The 21,183-nt window shown below is 33.1% G+C and overlaps 2 protein-coding genes and 1 long non-coding RNA gene across 3 annotated transcripts in view; all 3 read left to right on the forward strand.

Moving 5' to 3' along the window:
- Positions 1-1,622: 1,622 nt before the first annotated feature.
- LOC144354885 (transient receptor potential cation channel subfamily M member 7-like) lies at positions 1,623-4,601 on the forward strand. Its single transcript, XM_085497089.1, has 5 exons — positions 1,623-1,821; positions 2,038-2,107; positions 2,832-2,925; positions 3,355-3,401; positions 4,404-4,601. Exons 1-3 carry the CDS (start codon positions 1,755-1,757, stop codon positions 2,914-2,916), a joined length of 222 nt encoding a protein of 73 aa, XP_085353215.1. The 5' UTR covers positions 1,623-1,754; the 3' UTR covers positions 2,917-2,925; positions 3,355-3,401; positions 4,404-4,601.
- A 2,893-nt stretch (positions 4,602-7,494) lies between these two features.
- Positions 7,495-10,819, forward strand: LOC146750305 (uncharacterized). Its single transcript, XR_014928991.1, has 2 exons — positions 7,495-7,768; positions 10,519-10,819. It is a non-coding gene; the product is annotated as an uncharacterized LOC146750305 (long non-coding RNA).
- Positions 10,820-13,666: 2,847 nt separating this feature from the next.
- The window catches only part of LOC100368372 (phospholipid scramblase 1-like), a 103,153-nt gene continuing 95,636 nt past the window's right edge, over positions 13,667-21,183 (forward strand). The window contains exon 1 of the mRNA XM_085498211.1: positions 13,667-13,751. The gene's annotated coding sequence lies outside the window, so the exon portion shown is untranslated. The remainder of the gene's footprint in view (positions 13,752-21,183) is intronic.

The following is a 21,183-nucleotide window of genomic DNA, read 5'->3' on the forward strand; positions in this document are numbered from 1 at the left end:
CAAAAACGGCCCTCAGGGGGCTATGATTCCACAGCTATGCCAGAACACAAAACGTATGTGTCCATGTGTTTGGGGGCGTCAAGAGAGCAATAAACTTGCTTTTAGGTTTTGAGCGACCTTTTCCAGAACGTTGATCCCTTAAACTAGGGAATAATTCACCAAGGGCTTCTTTACTAGAAAAGTCGTGTGTCGATTTTGTCAACGAACTGCTCGCGTCGCGGGAGCCCGAAGGCGCCGACAATATTGGCGGGGATATTTGTAACTGTGAATGACTTGGTTCATTGCGACGACTTGTCTGGTCTTCGGCCAATAATTTCGCCACGTCATCAGCGGCTCGGTGAAGTGTTTCAGTCGCAGTTACCAAACGAGATCGACGATGATCAGCACCCCCCTGTTGGTGATGACTTTCCTTCGACATCTTGTTTTCCAAGCGCGTTGTGACTTTGGGGTTAAAGTTTGGGTCAAAGTTTTAGCTCCGTTGCGGCGCAACGGCGGTTAAATTTTTAGCTCCGTTGCGGCGCAACGGCGGTTAAATTTTTACTGCAATACATGTATTTTGTTTCAAATGTAAAAAAAAAAAAACTGTTTTCATAAACTATATTTAAATATTTATTTCGTGCTTTTTCATTTCTTTGATTTATTGAATAGGTTTTGAACAACTTGTTGACTTTCTCTTAGAACAAATTGTTACTAAAACACCTTTTTTTTTTAAAGTTGTCCTCCTGAGCATTCATAATGTAATCTTTCTTGTGTAAATACATTCATACAAAATGTGACGAATTATTTGCTTTCACTGCATTTATTAGCGAATTTATTATTAATGCTAAAAAACAAATGTTTCTGATGTAGTATTCTGATAATCTCAGCTTTACACAAGAAATTTGCCTGGGCATTGTTTGATTCAATGTTGCCAATCATAAAAATACCCTAAACTTGCCTACTGACAATTCAATTTTAGGAGGTTCAAACACAGATGCTTGGAAAAATGCTATGCGACTTGTTCCAGCAAATAGCACCTCCTAAGTATAGTGAAATACCAAGGTTAGTTTACAACAACATTTTTAGACCAGCTGTCATTGAAAATATCAGGCAGGACGGGGCAGAGAGACAAAGAATTTCACATTTTTTGTGTAACTTGCTGTTTTATGCAACTTTTTCTGCTGTTACATACCCATGAACATATCACCCTGCCCGTACATTTACAACATTGTGTTATTTTGTGGAAAGTCAGTTGGTGTGCATTTTGAGAGCTTGTGCACTAATTGAAGGTTCAGTAGTAAATGTCTTTGTTTGTTCATGGTATTATAATGATGAACATTGCTTTCAAACTTATCCTCATCAGTGATAAGTCCTGAACACATGAGTTGAGACATTTAAACTGAATGTTAATGAAGCCAAAGCTATTTGATTTCACTATGATGTTTATGAACTTTGGATCATGACTGCTGAACAGTGAAGCTATTTTAACTGCAAGGTTGCATGTCATGGGGGGACATATTGTAAAAACTGGAACAATTGCCATACCTGGATGATTACATTTCCTTGGTTAGTAAAAACCTAGAAATATTATCAATGTCCACAATCTTTATTTTTATATTATGCTCTATATTGTTTGCAGTATGATACCTTGTCATTTGATTAAAGTTGTTCCTGACACATATTACACAATAGAGCCATACATTCCTGGAAAGTTTCAGAAGTATATTAATAATACTGGAGTTTAACTCAACACTGTTGATGATACTTTTGAAAAGATGGCATGCTTTGCCCATTGGACATTTCACAAATATAATAGCAAACTTATGCTAGTTGATTTGCAAGGTAAAACATGTTCTTAAAGTGTAAATCTTTCTGAATTAGTGACAAGTGACTGTATATACATGTACTCTATTATATTCTGTAATAAAAATAGACCATCCCTAATGAAAATGAAGTGAAGCAGAAATTATAGTTCTATTCAAATTAGTTTGTATTGCTGGATCTTTAAATGTCTGGTTATTATATTTATTTATTTATTAATATCTTTATAACTTGCAGGGGTTGGGTTGCAGTTGACAGATGTTGCTGTAGCAACGTGGGATCTGTTAGATGAAGCCACAAATGATCTGTGAGTACCCTTCTGTTTATAAACAGGAAATTGTTTTTATTCCCCCAAAATGCGCTTAGATTTTAATACTAAAGTAAACTGATTCAAATATACTTACAATTTCAGTAACCCTTACAGGGATCCTGAAAGTGCCAGGCTGAACTAAATAATGTGACATGCCCCAAAATACTGATCTAAACTAGTGCAATCACAGCTAATAAGAACATGTATCATTAGTATCTGCTTTAAGCTGCAACCGGAAAACTCAATTTTAAATAATTTGATCAGTGTTATTTACTTATTGTGCATGATGTTGGAACTCAGTCTGTCTACTGTAAAATACTTTATTGTTGCTTGGAATTTATTTTCGCTGAAGGAATGATTCAGTGAAAATAAAATCCAGCGAATATATCTTTTTTCCTATATTTTACATTCAACTTGTCAAAAATGAGTAAAAATAAATTCCATACAAAACACTTAACATTTTTATTGTCCTAACCTTACCTGAAAAAGGTGTGTTTAGTTCTGTGTTTGGCTGGCCCCCAAACCTTAACAGAAAAGAAACAAATGCCATCACCACTGGGGGTATAACAATGCCATCTATAGCTAAAACACAGTTTGACACTAAATTAAATGATGCAACATACAGATCAATAACACAGCAATTCCTAATTAATACAACATTCAACTTGTTATAATTGAACAAACTCCTGTGACAACTCTTGTTTTATGTTCATGTTTTCAGGTTGTTCGGAATGGACAATATTGCCAGAAAAGCTATTATGGATTTTACAAAGATCACATTTGTACAGTATACTGTGTTCATCTAAACCTACCAGGTAAATTAAATTATATATACCGGTAACTGAGGCAAGATAATTGTCACTTCCTTAAATGTGTAAGTGATAAATGTTTTAACTTCTTCCTGCTCATCTCTGAAGTTGTTCATAAACTGCTTTGCAACTATTTAATTTCAATTACCTATGATAGGCAAATGTTAGACGATAACTCTTGATTTATGTCATAAGTTTAACATTGGACAATAGCATTCCAATCAGTGCGAGATGGATAATTACAGTGAGACATTTTCGTTTTTAAAAAAATTGAAAAAAATCTGGCTTTTCATAAACAAATAAGATGTTTGACTTTCTTGGGAAAATTGTTTTGTGGAAGCTACATTTGAATGCAATTTGTCAAGTGTCATTGCTCTAAAACCTGTTTGTGCTTGAAAATGCTTATTTCTGCAATATTTTTCTAATTTGTATCAGAAATAGAACAACTCAGCGACAGTATGGCTGAATATAGTGCATCAGAAGTAAGTTGGCACCACTTCATCATCATAATGATTACAGTCTTCTATAAATAGCCACATGTCTCACCATGTTTGGCAAAAACAACGTAGAATACAAATGTTGATAACCCAATCAATCTTCTATAGTCTATTAAGATCTTCTTAGTCCTTTTTTGAACTTTTTGAAGTTTGAAGCAGGGACTTATAATTCAGTCTGTTCGTTCTTTGCATGTGCCTAGTACTTTATGTGGGACATATGCACATGCAGTGGTTTAGCGATTCGATTCAAAATGGCCGACTGGCAGCCATCTTGTTTTTTGAAAATGTTGTATTTTGGACATGCTTTGTCAGTTTTCATTCAAACTTGGTACATGGATTATACATGTTAGAATACATGTCCATGACTATTTATTTCACAATTGGATCAAAGATGGTTGACTGGCAGGCATCTTGTTTTTTTTATGTGCGGTATCTTGAACGTGCGTTCTGTTAGTTTTCATTCAAATTTGGCACATAAATGTACTTTATACATGTTAGGATGCATGTCCATGACAATTTGTTTCAAGATCTGGTCAAGGATGGCCGATTGACAGCCATCTGATTTTTTGGCCTCACTACTATATTTCCACAATTTATGTACCATTTTCATTCGTATTTGGCACATACATCATACATATCAGTGTGTTTCATAATCAGATCAAAGATGGCCGAATAACGGCTGTTTTTATTTTTGGCCATATTACTACTACACAGAACACGTGTTTTGATGTAAATTAATAATCTGTTGTATACGCCACTTGGAACTCAAGTTTCAAGGACACGCTCGCGACAACCCCTCCGCTTTAATATGACAAGCACAAAAGGAACTTTCAATGACTTGTGGTCCATATCACTTTCTTTTTGGCATGAATAACATTTTTCCTAATTCCAATGGGGACTTTTTTGTGTTTAATGAATTTTACTTTTTTCTAATTTGTTGAAATGCTTAGCTATTATTTAATAACACTATACTCCTATTTTTTGCAGATACAGTTGAACACTGCTTAGTAACAAAGTCAACGTTGGACACTTTCTGCTTTGCAAGATCATTTTAAGTTGTAACCTCCCAGAGATTCTGTTCTATTTCAAAGGGGAATTTGAAAAAAGAAAAAGAAATATGATAACCTGCTTCCACTCAATTTACACATTTAAAAGACTGTGCAGTGAATAAAACTATGTATATTTCAGCATTTATTTATTCAATGCTATTTATCAAATTGCTTTTGATAAAAAAAAAATGTGTATCAAATTACTGTATCAAATATTATTAAAGGTGCACACAGATTAGCATGGAATAAACATTTCAGAATGTATCATTTTTTGCCTTGGTAAAATAATTCAATAACTCAATTGAAAATTATTTCAATAAAAAAGTCATTGGAAATTTCATTTATCAACTGCCTTCCTAAAATCAAGTAGTTTAGTAGAACATTACCCTTTTCATTGGGTACATTATAATCCATATATGCACCATGTCAAATAGTATTAATGGAAGTCTTATATAATGAATGTTTCATGTTTCATTGTTTATCCTAACAATTTAACCTTTATTAGTCTGCAAAACGAAGTATTATTTGTGTTGCAGTAAAGCTTTCAAACTAAGACCCAAGTCTATAAAACTGAATGGACTTTATTGTATAAAGTCACACAACTACCCTGTTCTCTCCAACCGTACATATCGTTTAATGACTTGTGATGTATTAACCAATGAGGTAATGTATATCAGATAATACTATATACAAGGTACAAGTCAGTACTGTCAGTGGCATGCATGTAATACCTGCCATTTTTCAGTGAATGTATACTATAAAGCAGAATATTCATATAGATATTCAGAAACAAGATTAAACAAGACTGGGAAGAGATTTTATTAAAATTAAAATAGATTTGATTATGAAAAGCGATTTAAAAACGAAAATGAATTTAAAAATGAATTTGAATGAAAAATAAAAATTCAAATAAAAACCAAGATTAAATCGAAAACGAAATTCAAAATAAAAACCAAGATTAAATCGAAAACGAAATTTCAAATGAAAATGAAAGTCAAATTGAAAACGAAATTTAAAATGAAAACGAAAGTCAAATCGAAAACAAAATTTAAAATGAAAACGAAAGTCAAATTGAAAACGAAATTCAAAATGAAAACGAAAGTCAAATCTAAAACGAAATTTAAAATGAAAACGAAAGTCAAATCAAAAACGAAATTCAAAATAAAAACGAAAGTCAAATCGTAAACAAAAGTTAAATCGAAAATTAAATGAAGTGAAATTGAAATTAAAATTTAAAATGGAAATTTAAAAAAAAATACAAAAATAAAGCCTAATTATTGAAATCAATGTGGTGAGCCACCTCGGTTGTCGTACAACTGTTCTGTAGATTGACCATTATTTTTCTTGAATGTTAATGATGGCGCTAACATTTGGCTACTGATCTTAGACCTGTCAACAGGAAAAATTCCACTCCTACTAAAACCATCTGTTATGTTGCACTTCTCAGCCATGCCTGACGAAATAAATAAATTTCGCTTTGATACCTCTTCACATGGGTACTGTAAAATGGTTAATTATTCACTGGGTTTTAATTTGGTTTATTTCGCCGACTGGAAAATGCGCAAAATTAAAACCCAGTGATTATGTAAAATTTAGCATAAAACAAATTATCTAAATGATAAAACCGTGAATTTAAAACCCACCGAATATGCCTGAAATGGTAAATCAGTGAAATTTAAACCCAGTGAAAATTAGTCATTTTACAGTACTTCATAATGTGTTCCCTCACTTCACGTTCAGTTTGTAAAGTAAATGTCATTCTCATTGGCTACTTTGAAAAGTTCATAGTCAATGTGTGATGCATTGATTTTTGATTTTTTAACATTCCACTTTGCTGCTGCCTGACGAATTGAACATTTTTGGTTGCTGCAGCTAAATTGTTTCTATCCATATTTGTAATAATTCTAAAACAATAAAGAAAATGCAAGAGATAGACTAAATGTTTTCTTGATTAAACATAAATCTGCATAAGAGACATTTCTGTGAATCTTTTGAAAATGGTACAGTATGAAACACAAAGTTGTTCTCGTAATTTTAAATAAACAATCATTAATCCTTATAATTACATCCCTAGTAATTATCATATTTTGACATTACATTGCACAATGAAGGCAATTTTTGATTTAGATATTACTTTTATTGGAGACACACTTTCTGTATACCCCCACAAAAAATAAAAACATTTTTTTCTACTAATTATGCGCATATAAAGCATGTATAAATTATGTCATACAACAAGCCCAGAAAACATAAAACAAGCCAAAATGGTGGCAAAAGTATCTCTACTTACACTTTCAAATGTGAATGATAAACAAGTTTCTTAAAAAAAACATTTGTCAAACTCTTCCATTTTGCTACCTCAGAAGGGCAAGTAATTAGGAATGAATTGACAGTGAAACAGTGAAAGAAACTCTGCAAAAAAAAGTGTATGAATAAGTACTTTTTGACTCCCGTGTGCGAAGCACGTTTTAACACCTTTCATTCAACCGATGGCTTTGGCAATTATGTTTTTTTCCTAGTTTATATTTCAGTTTATCACGGCCAGCACACCGTACCGATGGCCTGGGAACTCCAAAAACATAATTAAGAATTTGGAAGTGTCCTGATAAAAACATGTCATTAATATTTTGTTGAAATATGTATACCATGGGAACAGAAGTGCTATGTACATCGGCTTTGTACAATGAATCAAGCGGCCACAATGTCGTCAACCCGCACACTTGTTGTGAATCGCCGAGGTGAATCGGATTGCTGACGATAAATCCCCGATCAAATTGATTACCAACAAAACAAACATAGCAACTCACTTGTTATTTAGTATCGATATTTATTCACTTTGAACTCCTATAAATATCGATAAATACGCATGTAACTGAAATTGATAGCAAAAAGAAAAAAATTAACGCAATGGCCATGCCTGTTTATACATCCAAATAAATTATGCTAATTAGCCTCGCGCATGTGCGTTCTTGTTCTTCCGGGGTTATGATAACTCGGGTCAAAAAGTAGTGTCACTTCCGTTACTGTGTATCGATCGCTGCGAGGGAATGTGTGTGCAGTATCGTCTCCTTGTCCAACTAAATTCGTTCAACAATTTTTGTTTTAGTCACTACTGCAATGATACATGTAACAATAGATGATTTTAACAATGATGTTCAACTGACTTCAGTTCGCCGGCCAAAGTCGCCAGGCATACTTCACTCGTTTCTATTGTTGCAGCGGTACAATAACATGGAAGTCGCTCAGATTTCGATTGCGCAAGGTAGTGTTTTGATTAAAGGGGTCAACCATTTCGTAAGTGAGGTAGGTCAAGGAGATTTTGAAAAAAAAAATCAAAATGTTAAAGGGAATTGTGGTGGGGGATAATACTGTCAAGTTGTCACATAACTGCAAGGAGATCTAGCACTACTATAGATAAGTGTTCTTTTCGTGTATGTTGTAAGGATCAATAAAGCACTGCTAACTGTCCCTCTCTCCTCACCTTGAAAAAATTTGCTATAGCCCAGGGACATTCCAATTTATTAGAACAGTTACCAAGTGTACACATAGAGTACGTCCATGGTGTACAAGACACAATAAATAATAAAAGAAACATAAAAATCAGAACAGCTAAGCATAGCAAGCTGAGTGATTTCTTTAGTAGGAAATGAGACTAAAACTGCTGCTGAACATCAACTTTACTGTACAAATCTTCAAACATTCAATTTTCGATACTACTCATTATTATTTATTTGTAAAAAGTGTTTGGATACTGTGTACAGTAGTGTGACAGTGTGTGTCAAACAGGGTTGTGAGATGTTTTATTACATTGATGTAATGCCTAATTAATATTCATGAATAAATTAGTGAACCTGTATAGAAAGGCCACCTGTCTATAAAGGCCAAAATCTCCAAGTCCCCTGGGTGGCCACTATAGACAGGTTTGACTGTATATTAATTAGCTAATTTGCATAATTAATTAATTTTCAGCTTTTGATATATCAAGTAGTAATCATCATATTTCAATGAGACTTGCTACATAGATCTTCTAGGATTATGCAGAGACCTGATTAGTTTTAATTGGATTTTAATTACCTAATTAGCATAATTAATTAATTTTCAGCTTTTGATATTTCAGGTAGTAATCATCACATTTCAATGAAATTTTGTACATAGATGTCATAGGACACTGCACAGACCTGATAGTTTTTAGGGTAATATCAGTATATATTAATTAGCTAATTTGCATAATTAATTAATTTTCAACTTTTGATATTTCAAGTAGTAATCATCACATTTCAATGACACTTGGTACATAGATGTCATAGGACACTGCACAGACCTGATAGTTTTCAGGGTAATAAGAGTACATATTAATTACCTAATTTGCATAATTAATTAATTTTCAGCTTTTGATATTTCAAGTAGTAATCATCACATTTCAATGACACTTGGTACATAGATGTCATAGGACACTGCATAGACCTGATAGTTTTTTGGATAATATCAGTATATATTAATTAGCTAATTTGCATAATTAATTAATTTTCAGCTTTTGATATTTCAAGTAGTAATCATCACATTTCAATGACACTTGGTACATAGATGTCATAGGACACTGCACAGACCTGATAGTTTTTAGGGTAATATGAGTACATATTAATTACCTAATTTGCATAATTAATTAATTTTCAGCTTTTGATATATCAAGTAGTAATTATCATATTTCAATGAGACTTGCTACATAGATCTTCTAGGATTATGCAGAGACCTGATTAGTTTTAATTGGATATTAATTACCTAATTTGCATAATGTTCCACTGATATATAAAGAACCACAAATTGGATTTTAATGAAACTTTTAAAGAGAACTATGCAGAAACCCAATTAGTTTTTGGTAAATATTTATGCTTATTAATCTCCTAATTAACATAATTAATTAACACTGATATCTCAATTACTGATCATCACATTTGAATAAAATTTGGTACATAAATGCTCTAGAACAATAGACAGGCCTGATTAATTTTGGGTTAAAATTTGTTCATATTAATTCTCTAATTAGCATAATAATTCATAATTTTTTTGTTCTGTTCTGTTCATATTAGTTACCTAATTTACATAATTAGTTTTCAGCTTTTCCATCAATATCTCATGTACAAGTAATTTTTAATTAATTTTTAATGTGTCTTCAATACTCTCAGCACACGGGAGTTCTTTCTAAGCTTTCTTTGATTTTACCTTGGTTGCAGTGATGTTGATAACCAACAATAAATAATTAGCAAACTTGAATTTTTAATGAAAATGAATAAAATATGTGTTCATACCTGATATATATAAAAACTTGTAAATATAGATGTTAGTAAGTAATTGTAATGGCATATTTTGATAGAAAAAAAAATACATTAATGAAATAGAAGTTACAATTTTTCAGGTGTATGTTGTGAAATAAAGTCTGTAAAAAATAGTGATTATATGGTTTTTTTATAATGGTGGCAGTGATATTGACAAACACCCTTACAGAATCCATAAACTCGTTTTGAATAAAAATAAAGTGTTCATACCTAAAAAATGTGTAACAACTGAAAACTTGTAAATATAGATGATAATAGATAATTGAAGTAAAATCTGTCAAAAGAAAAAAAAACATAGAGAATGAAGACACTGAAATTAATTTGAAGATGATTGCTTAGACCTGTGGTCCTACCTGCGAACTTACATATATATGTATTTAAAAATTTATTTGACAGCATGACAGTGATTTGACCTTAAAAATTGATTTTGTAATAGTTTATACTTGTTGAAAGTACCATGTCTACTAGGTCAGGGCAGCTGAATGTGGTGCTTAGTAAAGCACTGTCAATGTGTTTAAAACATCACTTGGCATTGTACATAACATGGTTATTAAATTTAAATTGTCTCAATAATGAAAAATGTGATCAAGTGTGATTGTGATAGCTAGATGATGAAGTGAAAATCAACTCTTTGCTAATATCAACTTCCCCTTTCAATAATTATATCACCACAATTTCAGTAGTATACACAATAACAAATATTGTTATGTTGTGTTACAGGTAATCCACTACCAGGCTACCCTCCATGGCCACCTGTACACAGTGACGTAGGAGGGAGTTGTCCTGCCGGAACATACACAGTAACACTGGACCCAGCAAAAATCTTCATAAGAAAAAAATAAATATTTCTGAGATTATAGAAATTATGAAAGAGAAATCCGTTTTAAAAATTAAAGGATATCCATAAAACGATAAACATCAATTAACACACTACTACAGGAAGGTTGAAGAATCTATCAGTGAATATTCTTTAACTATTGTGTAGTATTGTAATACAAATAAATAAGTTTGATGTCAACAATTTTGTTTTTTTGTATGTGTGTGTGTACACTGTATTATTTAAACAATATACACATGCACACCGCCTAAAATGATGTAAATGAAGCCACAGTTAGATGAAAAGTCTGCGTCTCAAATTCTCTTGCACTGAAAAAAAATGTACTCCCTTATCCTTTAATTATTATGGAATGTTGTCTGTTGCTGATGGAACTGTGCAAACGTTTTATTTTTTTCAAGCTGGTAAATATCTGACATTCTTTTTTTTTGTTTTTAATGATATTTTATTGGGGTATCTCATATGAATTACAATACACAATAAAATAGGATTACATTTCTAGTATTTTCTTGCTCATTTATATGTTCCAATTATAACTTGCTTTAATGGCCTCAGGTTCATTTATTACATCAGTCTAACCCATAACTTTCAGAAAATTTTCCCCATTTTTTAAGGTGTCCTTTTAATTTATTTTTTCTGATGCAATATGAAATTCTATACTTTGAACATTTTGCATGCATTTTCTATAAGCCATTAAATCCGGCTTCTGTTGTTTACACCTTGCACTGTATATGTAATATCTGGCTGCAAATAATAAGAGAATGGAAAAATCTTCATCTCCAAGGATAACCTGTATGGGATTAAGTGTATTTATCAATCCCATTTTCCTTTCCCACAGCATGTAAAAACCATCCCAGAATTCCCTAATAAAAATACAATTGTAAAATAGATGTAACAAAGTTTCATCCTGTTCTCCACAAAAGGAACACTTTGAAGATTCAACAAGACATGGTTTGATTTTCGCCAATAATACATTTGTTGTATATTGTGTAAAATCTTAAACTGAAAAGTTCTCAATTTTGTGTCAATTGTTGTTATAAATGGTAGTGAATATAATGCTAACCAGCAATCTATTTGTGCATTCAATGTCAAGGTGAAATACAGTTCAGATCTTGGTGGTATAAAATAAAATTCTACAAGCTTTTTCGTAATATTTGTTTATTGAAGTTTCAAGCAGTTTATACGCACTAGTCTTGCCTACTGATCTGCATAACCTCTGACTTTCTCACGTAAGGCACCAAATTGTTTACATAATAGTATTGATAAATTTAAATAACGTTTGGTTAATTTTGACAGATGTTAAATGATGCCCTCAAGTGCTAATAATCTGGGTTAAAAATAACTGTACTTGAACAAGGTTACACAGACACATTTTCCCAGGCCATGGGCTGATGTATATGAATATATACAGATAAATCATAAATCAAAACAATCAGCAGAAATTACTAATGAAAATTTCATTGAAAAACTTGTCAATGATATGACCAATTTTGAACAACTTCACATCAGATTTTGCAAACAAATTTTGGGTGTCAATTAAAAAGCAAGCAACCTGGCTACTAGAGCTGAACTTGGTAGGTACCCAATTGTTATTGACATATGTACCCAAATGTTCGATTATTATGAAAGGATAAAATCAATTGGAAAAAGAAACACCTACTGCACTGTGCATTCACAGTAGACAAAACTACGAGTGGTACTACTCGTATATATAACTAAAATTAGTGATGATTCAAATGACTCAAAGGAATTCAAAACTATTATAAAACAGATTTACCAAAACAAAGTCCGGTTGCCAACTATTAATAAACCTGAAAATAATAAATTACGGACCTACAATAAATTTAAAATACGTATGAATTTGAACCATTCTTGGAGCAGGTAAAAAACTTAAAACACAGAGTCAGCTTTACTAAGTTTAGAATTTCTGTCCATTCATTACCAATTGAAAGGCTGCGTTATAAAGGAATACCTCCAGAGGAAAGACTTTGTACACTTTGTGACAAGCAGGCTATTGGTTCATGTTATGTTTTGTTAACAACAGTGAAATTTCAAAAGCTCGCGCTGTTTTCAATAAAGAAATTGTCTGTTATGACTCCACTAATAGCGAGCTCTCAAGCCAAGGTATTGAGCAATTGCTTGGAACAAAAGATAGCTTCATTGCCAATAGTCTTGCCAAGTTTATTCATTCTATTTTGAATTATTTCTGAAACTTTTTTCTTGTTGTTGTTGTTGTTGTTGTGTTTTTTAATGTTTTGTTAATAGTTTAGTTTCATGACCATGGACAATGTATTGTAGATACAAAGTTTTGTGTCAAATAAATTATCTATCTACCTATCTATCTATACAGATTATCAATATGTAGTCTGACTCTTAACACTGAAGAGAAATAAATATAATTTTTGTTAGCTGCATGGACGATGTATTTATACTAATATTTTCGTCTTGAAGTACTACCACAGGGAGCCCAGGAACTATAATCAACTGCTCACAGAGACTGCGTACAGTTGATTATAGTTTTATACTTCTTGGGCTCCCTGTGGTACATCGTTCTCTCAACCTCCCACCGTTAGACACTCAGTAAAAATACGGTGTTATTTCGAAAGCAGAATGTTTTTGCTTTTGTTTTATACCGTGTTTGTCATAACGCCCGTCGCTATTTACACGTAATTTCATATTTTACAGTAGTGTCCGATAGTTGGGATAGGGAGTGAACGTTGTATAGTTACAAGACTACACATAAACAAAACTGTCACGTCATGCTGTCTTGAATAAAAGGTTGTTTTGACTCCATGGTAACTACCAAAACAGCATTTTACTTGCTTTGCTGTTCCATCTAAACTACATCTACTGGTATAATAACATACAGTTAGCCTAAATATTCACACAATAACCATTATAGTGGCCTATAAATTTCAACTATTAGAGAACAATCGTTACTACAAATCATGTGTACCAGAATCGTAATAAATTAGAAGTATTGTTTGTTATCTAAGTAAGATAATTCTTACCCAGAGGGGTGTTCACGCTTTTGAGAGCAAGAACCGCCATCAGACGTCACTTTCGCTCTGCCTGAACTGTGATGAGCTTATCGCCAGGACAACACTGAACGCTTTGGGTAAGTGATAGTATATTTTTCTATGTTCAATCACTTAAAACTCAATGACAATTCAAAGAATATCAATTTTCAATGAAAAAGCTGGTATAATTCTGACCAAAACATAATTTCACATTGGTATGACCATGGAGCTCCATGGTATACGAGTGTGTTTATCCCGGGGTGTGCACTCACGAGAAATATTACTTAGTTATTATATACAAACTCTTTTGCAAACTTACTACAAACATTTTACGTTGTTAGTGGGTATTACGTTGTTGGATTGAAATGACGCAAGTGGTATATATGTACACTAACTGGTTATATACCCTATATATAAAATGTGTTTTTGAAATTCAGTCCCTCACCCCCTTGGCTATTATCGCCGATTTTTCATCGCCGGAGTGATTTACATCGTCAATTTGGGTTCCCCGAGCGTCTTTAATAAATAACCCATCTAACAGCTGCACTGAATTAATGATATTAGCGAAAAATCATAGAAGATTTTGTGAAATTCTGTTGTATTTGGCATCGACGTATTTTCGCTTGGAAACGCAAGGGCGATAAGACTCGATTTGTTTGGATCGGACTGTTTCTTTTGTTCCGAGTTCGTTGTAAGTCATAACCATAAACATAAACATAGTCATAAACATAACAATGTTTTTTTTAGTGTATACAGAATATGTTCTGTTTCAATACAAGATTTTGATATGCCAATCGCGCAATTTTAGCAATTTCTTACTGGAGCGTCCCCTGTGTAAATGGCCCTCTACTCTCCAAAAAATGACAATGGTACTAGCCCAGAATAGACTTCCTGTTCAGCGCGTCTTTGATTGTAGCGATGTTTACGCCACTGTACGAAATATATTAGCACACTCGCGAATTTGACAACAATCCCTTGAGCGTTTTAGGATAGTGGGGATATAAATAAATAGATGGAAATACCAGTTACATCACTCAGCATATTTTGACTCCTCTACTGGAGTAAAACAGGGATAGAACCTGAGCCCGGCTTAGTTTTTTCCACGAAACGAAATGAAACGAAACGAAATAAATTTTTTAACGACATCGAAAATCGCCACGACATAGAAATAAATTTAGTTTTCAGCTCAATAAATACCAGTAACTAGCATGACAGCTCAATAAATAAATACAAGTAACTTTAGTACGTCCATGCTATAACATGGCCATGACCGCCATTTCGATTGACAAAACATGGAACGACCCAAAACTAGACAAACGACCCAAACTACCCCAAAACGAGCCAAATAACTTAAAACTATCCAAAAAATGAGCCAAACGGACCAAAAACGAGCCAAATGAGTCACAAACGAACCAAAATTGGGCACAAAATCAAAAAGGGTGAGCGATCAGCCATTTTTGAAAGGATACTTTGAACTGGCAGTTGGAGGCACTCGCTAATTAGCCGATGTCCCAGAAGAAGTCAACACAAGTAAATAAATCAAAAATCGTAAAGAATATATGCACGTATGCAAATAATAAAATGATAAAGACACTAATACACAATTATAATACATCAGCAAATAATAAATAGGTCCATGGCTAACCTAAGTTTTCCAAAAACTATTAGTATTTGGTTTGTGGCGTAATTTCAATGAATTAATTAGCAGTAAGCAATTTTTGTTGCTTAAAAATCACAATATTTGTAAAGTGATTTAATTCAAGCAACGCACTGAATACGTCATACAATTTACTTTCAGGGAAACGCGATATAGGGTATAAAAAGTATTTTCGAGGTACGATTACCCATTTGCTTTTCCCCCAGATCTTAGGAATCAAAACGGAGTACACATCAGATATGAAATTCACGTCATGCCACACGTCAGTCAGTCGCACCCTCAAGTAATGTTGTTATGTTAAATACCAGAATACCTTGTGATCCGAACAATCGTTGTTTTATCGTTATTTTCTTTACTTCGATCACCTGTTATGTCTTGCGGACTTACCGGTAGTGGCTAGTTCGTCGTAGTTTTGCTGCTTGAATGAAATGATCACTGTGACATTTGACCTATATAATTCACTACAACGTGGAAATTAATCAATGGAAATTAAATTATTCACCACTGGAGTTTTGTAGCCTGTGGTAGTAAAACTGTTCTATGTGTCATGTGACGTATTATGACAGCCATAACACCATGGCCTCGCCCTAACAGTTTGAGCATAGAAGTATAAGTTTATACCTCCATGGTTTGAGCAACATGAAAGTAACTTTCCCTCCCAAACAATAGCGAGACAACAGCGATACTTGATGTGAGAGTAACACACATTTTAACACATCTTCTCACCTTTTAGCAGACTCGTAAGCCAACTGCTTCATATAGTTGCACAAACTAATAATATATATATACCGTTTTAATTGAGTATGGAGTCTGCAGACATAATGTGGTAAATAGTTTGTGTATCGTATTGAGTTGAAATCAGTTGGCATACTTGGCATCATATCACTCAATGTATCATGTTGCATGGATGGATGATTGCGGGCTAATGTAACACTTAACCATTCGCGGTCATCTCATAATGATCGAGGATGACGGATCGATAATATTTAAACACATTTTATCTATTGAGTGTTCTGGGTTATATCTATTTGTTCATGTGACATATAAAAATAGTGTTAAAATAATTTTGTTGCATGGACACATTTAACTAACCAGTAGAAAGCGCGACAAGTGGTGGCCACCAGGTATGAGGCAGAAATAATCGACATAACGTTTCACGTAACACCCTTTATCCTTTTGAGCGTTTAGATGTTTAACGATGTGCACAGTGATATTTATACTATCAGGGATTTTCATAAAAAAGAATCGTGAGTACATTTTGTCAAAAAATATACAGAGAAAATTTCATAAAACAAACGTTTAAAAAAATAACTTACTCCTATAATAGAGCAGAGACAATATTACAGCTGCTCCATCGTGAAAAAATCCAGCTCAAAACTTAAGAACAAAGTAATTGTCTTCCAAAATTTCTAATGTTCAACGCTATATTTTTTTATAGTGTCATCCACAGTGATTAAGACAATTAAATGGGCGAGTCAGTTTTTCGATCTAAGTACAACAATCCCCGCAAATTTCGTTGCTTATATAAATTCACCCCAGCCAAATTTACTGGTCGCTTTTATCACAAGTTACAACACAATTTTACAACGCGTGAGACTGTCTTTTGTGAAAAACGCATTGTATTATCCCTCCATCTTTAAGATACAGGCCGGGCGATACCGAGCAACATAGTAAATAATGCCTTTTAATTTTAATATAATTTTACAGTATTTTTATTCTTAATAGACAGTTTCTTTTATTTAATTAGTTAATTTACTGGTTAATTCTTAATAATTATCTAGTATAGTGTTTATTTTGTTAAAAATTATTTATTACTTAAAATTATTATGCATTAGTTTGTGTATTGTGTTATAATTATTTAGTATTTACTTGCTCATATTATCAAAAGATTTTTATTAATTTATTGTGTCGTTTGGGGATACCGGTAGTGCCCCCAACTGCCAGTTCAAAGTATCCTTTCAAAAATGGCTGATCGCTCACCCTTTTTATTTTGCTCCTAATTTTGGTTCGTTTGTGACTTGTTTGGGTAGTTTTGGGGCCATTTGGCTCATTTTGGAGTTATCTGGCTCGTTTTGGGGTAGTTTGGCTTGTTTTGGTTTGTTTGTCTCGTTTTGGGTCGTTCCATGTTTTGTCAATCGAAATGGCAGTCATGCCATGTTATAGTTACTCGTATTTATTTATTGAGCTGTCATGTTAGTTACTGGTATTTATTGAGCTGCAAACTAAATATTCTCGAGAAATTTATTTCTATGTAGTGGCGATTTTCGATGTTGTTAAAAAATTTGATATAGTTTTATTTCGTTTTGTTTCATTTCGTAGAAAAGACTAAGCCCCTGAGCCCTACTTTGTTCAACCTTGTTATAAATGACTTGTCAGACAAGAGTATGATTGTTCGATTGAAGTACGTTTCGCGTTTGATTTACGTACAAATTGAAATATCTATATTTTCTACAAAAGTTTATATATAGCATATTTTGTGTAGAAAAAATAGGGATCAACCTATTCCTTTTGAAGAAAATCATGGTTATAAATAGTCCTACAGTCTCGCTCACATCGGATGTCACATGGGCCCAAACAAGTATAAATAGCCTTAGAAACAGACGAGAAACGCATAAATATGTTTAATGAAAATGAATCTTTTGTAAAAACTAAATTGTATAGTCACAAATTATCACCACTCAATTCAAAAATAATCATTGTCCTTTGATCTCCTGCGCATTCGTAGACGCGTCGAAAAACTGTCATGCGCACTATGAAAGTATTTATAACCTTGATTTCCACAGAAAATACTAAATTGATCTCTAACTTTCTTGCTCAAAAAAATATTGTTAAATTAGCTGAAATTGCTACATCAGCATTTGAGTGAATTATAGGTATTTCAGTATACGAATCAAACGCAAATCGCCGTCTTCACACTCGTTTGCCAGACATATATAACTCCAGAGATTGTGAACCTGACTCAATTAATAATTTGCATATTAACAGTTTACATTAGACTGATGAAATTGTAATTTTGTCAAAATCGAAAAATAGACTACAAAACTATCTAGATTAATTAACATTGTATGCCTCAAAATCGTAGTTAACAGCTAACACAGAAAAATAATAATAAAATAGACTACTAAATAAATTATATATTCTTCTACAATGAAAAAGAGCTAAACACAGTAAACAATTTAACTATCTTCAGTGTTCTCCCCAGAAATTTCCCATAAAGTCACGACTAATTTGCATAAAAATTAGCATATAATTTGCATGAATTAACGTATTGTTTGGCATAAAAACAAAACCATTTTTTCCCATTTTTTACTATTTATTTTATGTACAATCTATCACTCTTTTGTATCCAATTATTCTTGGTCTAGTCAATACCCCCAAATGGAAAATTTAAAGAAGGCATGAGGAATCTGAAGAAAAAAGGGTTAAAGGCACAGTTCTATCTGAAAGAAAAAAATGGCTGTAATGAAAACCTTAGCATACCATCACAGTTTTCACTCTTTGATAAACCATGGTTAAACTAATCAGACCAATCTTAGTGTATGGCAGTGATGTGTAGAGTGATGATAGTTCATTTACTAGTACCTCATTTACCTCATTGAGGATTGGCAGATTGGCAACGCTATTGTTTACAGGTGTCAATCAGTCTAATCCCTGGTGAACATGTGTCTCGGCTGAGCTGGTGGCCCACACTTTGCCGAAAGGCGAGTACACACATTAGGAATCCTCGGTCTCTGTATTCAGTTCAGTTCAGATTACCCGGAAATGAGAGAGTTTTATTCGAGTTGCCGAATAATATATTTTTTAGCCAAAATTGACCAAGTAACGTTTATTTGAATATATAGACTATCTTTATAGTAGTTTTCTTGAATGTATAATTAAGAAAATCGAACGACTTTTACCAGAACACAGCATTTTTTCCCTGATAGTGACTCAATTTTTTTTGGATAGTTCACGTCGCCATGTTTACAACAAAGCTGGACTTGTGTAAATAATATAAATTTTGCCGACCATGTATTAAAAAGCCTAGAGCAAGAAGTGTACCAGTCAACTAAATTGAGGCAAAATTAATATAACAGTACTGACACGATGTTTTGATTTTGTACATGTGTGTATAGTCGCGTCAAGAGAATGCTTATTACTTATTTTTACCTGATTTATTTCCACTGCTATTTAGTTTGACCTGCAACTGAATTTTATACTGTTTTATTGTTACTCAAACCTGTTCTATGAATGGCTGTGGGCCTATGAGAATCACTAACGTTTAAGGAAAATATAAAACTTCAGTCTGACCTTTTGTGTCACTTCATGTTGAAACACCGCAGTATTTCGCGAGGTCATGCATTTTTGCGTGACTTCCTAGACATTTTCTTATCTCCCCTAGTGTTTATAAGTTGCGTTATCGCAAAAGCAAACACGAGATACACGTTAGATCAATAGAAATACTCGTGGTGCCAGTATGTTTATTAGTTGTTATTGTTTAGGAGTTGCAAAAAATATCCCTAAACCAGCCATATATAACAAGCTGAAGGATATCAAATTTATTGTTTTGTACAGAAACAAGTAATCAAGTATTAGAATAGAATAGCAAAATACCAAAAATAATATTACCATTGAGGCATTCCTAGCCAACAAAACCATGAAATTGATTTAAAAAAAATAGATACAATGTTAAAAAATATCAATCAGAATGATTTAATTCACACAGACAAGATTATTTGTGCCTTAGAAATAAATCAATAATAATAATAATCAGGGGTTTTTCTATAAAAAAAAATGCAAGAGGGAGCAATTCAGCGGTGCCACCAAGTGGAGAAAATAGGGTTCTCCCTACCAGGGTGTGGAGTTTTTGATAATTCTAAGTTAAAATGGAGCATTCTATGGCTTCCTTAGGGCCAAAATTACTATCAGGCAGGTCACAGTTGAAGACTGGCTACATGTGATCCCTGGGCAATCAGAATTTTATGGTTGCCATCTGCTCTCCAGGGTAAGGGGCGCATGGCCATGGCATGAGGGCCCTGATAATATAGAGTTTATATAGCACCTGTTATCCATCAAATGATGCCCAATGATGCTCACAGTTCACAGGAATGCTTGATGAAACAGATTAGTTTTCAATCTGGATTTGAATGTGTTAACATTTGGTGCTGTACGACAGTGTTCTCCCCAGACTCTAAGCCAAGCATCACGGCTAATTTACATAACAATACATCTTATTTGCATAATTTTGTTTGCATAATAATTAGTTTCCCCAACAAACATTATAACTGAAATAAAGAAGAGATACATATCTCATATATTTTTTATCATTTACATTCATTTACATTCATTGTGTTTTATGTGTGCATCAAGTCAAATACAGTTTGAAATAGAACAGGGGGGGATTTGTTTGTTAAATTTGTAAAATCTGTATGAAGAAATTAATAAATCAATAATGACATTTTTTTTCTATAACGGCATTTCAAAACTAAAGTCAGCGATTTTTCATTGATCTATCTATTATTTGTGTAACGCTACGATCACCGTAACATTGTCAGCTGACGGCATTGCGTTGAACGGGTATTCACCGCTGCTGTTGCGATCATCGGTCCCTGACTTTTTTGTTTAAAAATACACAAACTTAGAATGTTTGCTTAATTAAAACGATTCATTGATGATTAACTTAGAAATTACATCAAAATCGCCAACGAAATGTTGTTTTTAAACATCGCGGAAAAACATGCACTCTGCGCCGCCATCTTTGTTACCTCAATCAAAATCTCCGTTGTAACCCAGCATGCATCGGTTGTGATGTCACTACATGCGTTACGTCGCCTTAGGGTGGCGTTCCTCGGTAATGACGCACTATAAATGAGGTATTTCTAGAGGTCAGAGTT

The sequence above is a fragment of the Saccoglossus kowalevskii genome, chromosome 1 (genome assembly GCF_978046115.1).
Source record: "Saccoglossus kowalevskii chromosome 1, keSacKowa6.1, whole genome shotgun sequence".
Lineage (NCBI taxonomy): Eukaryota > Metazoa > Hemichordata > Enteropneusta > Harrimaniidae > Saccoglossus > Saccoglossus kowalevskii.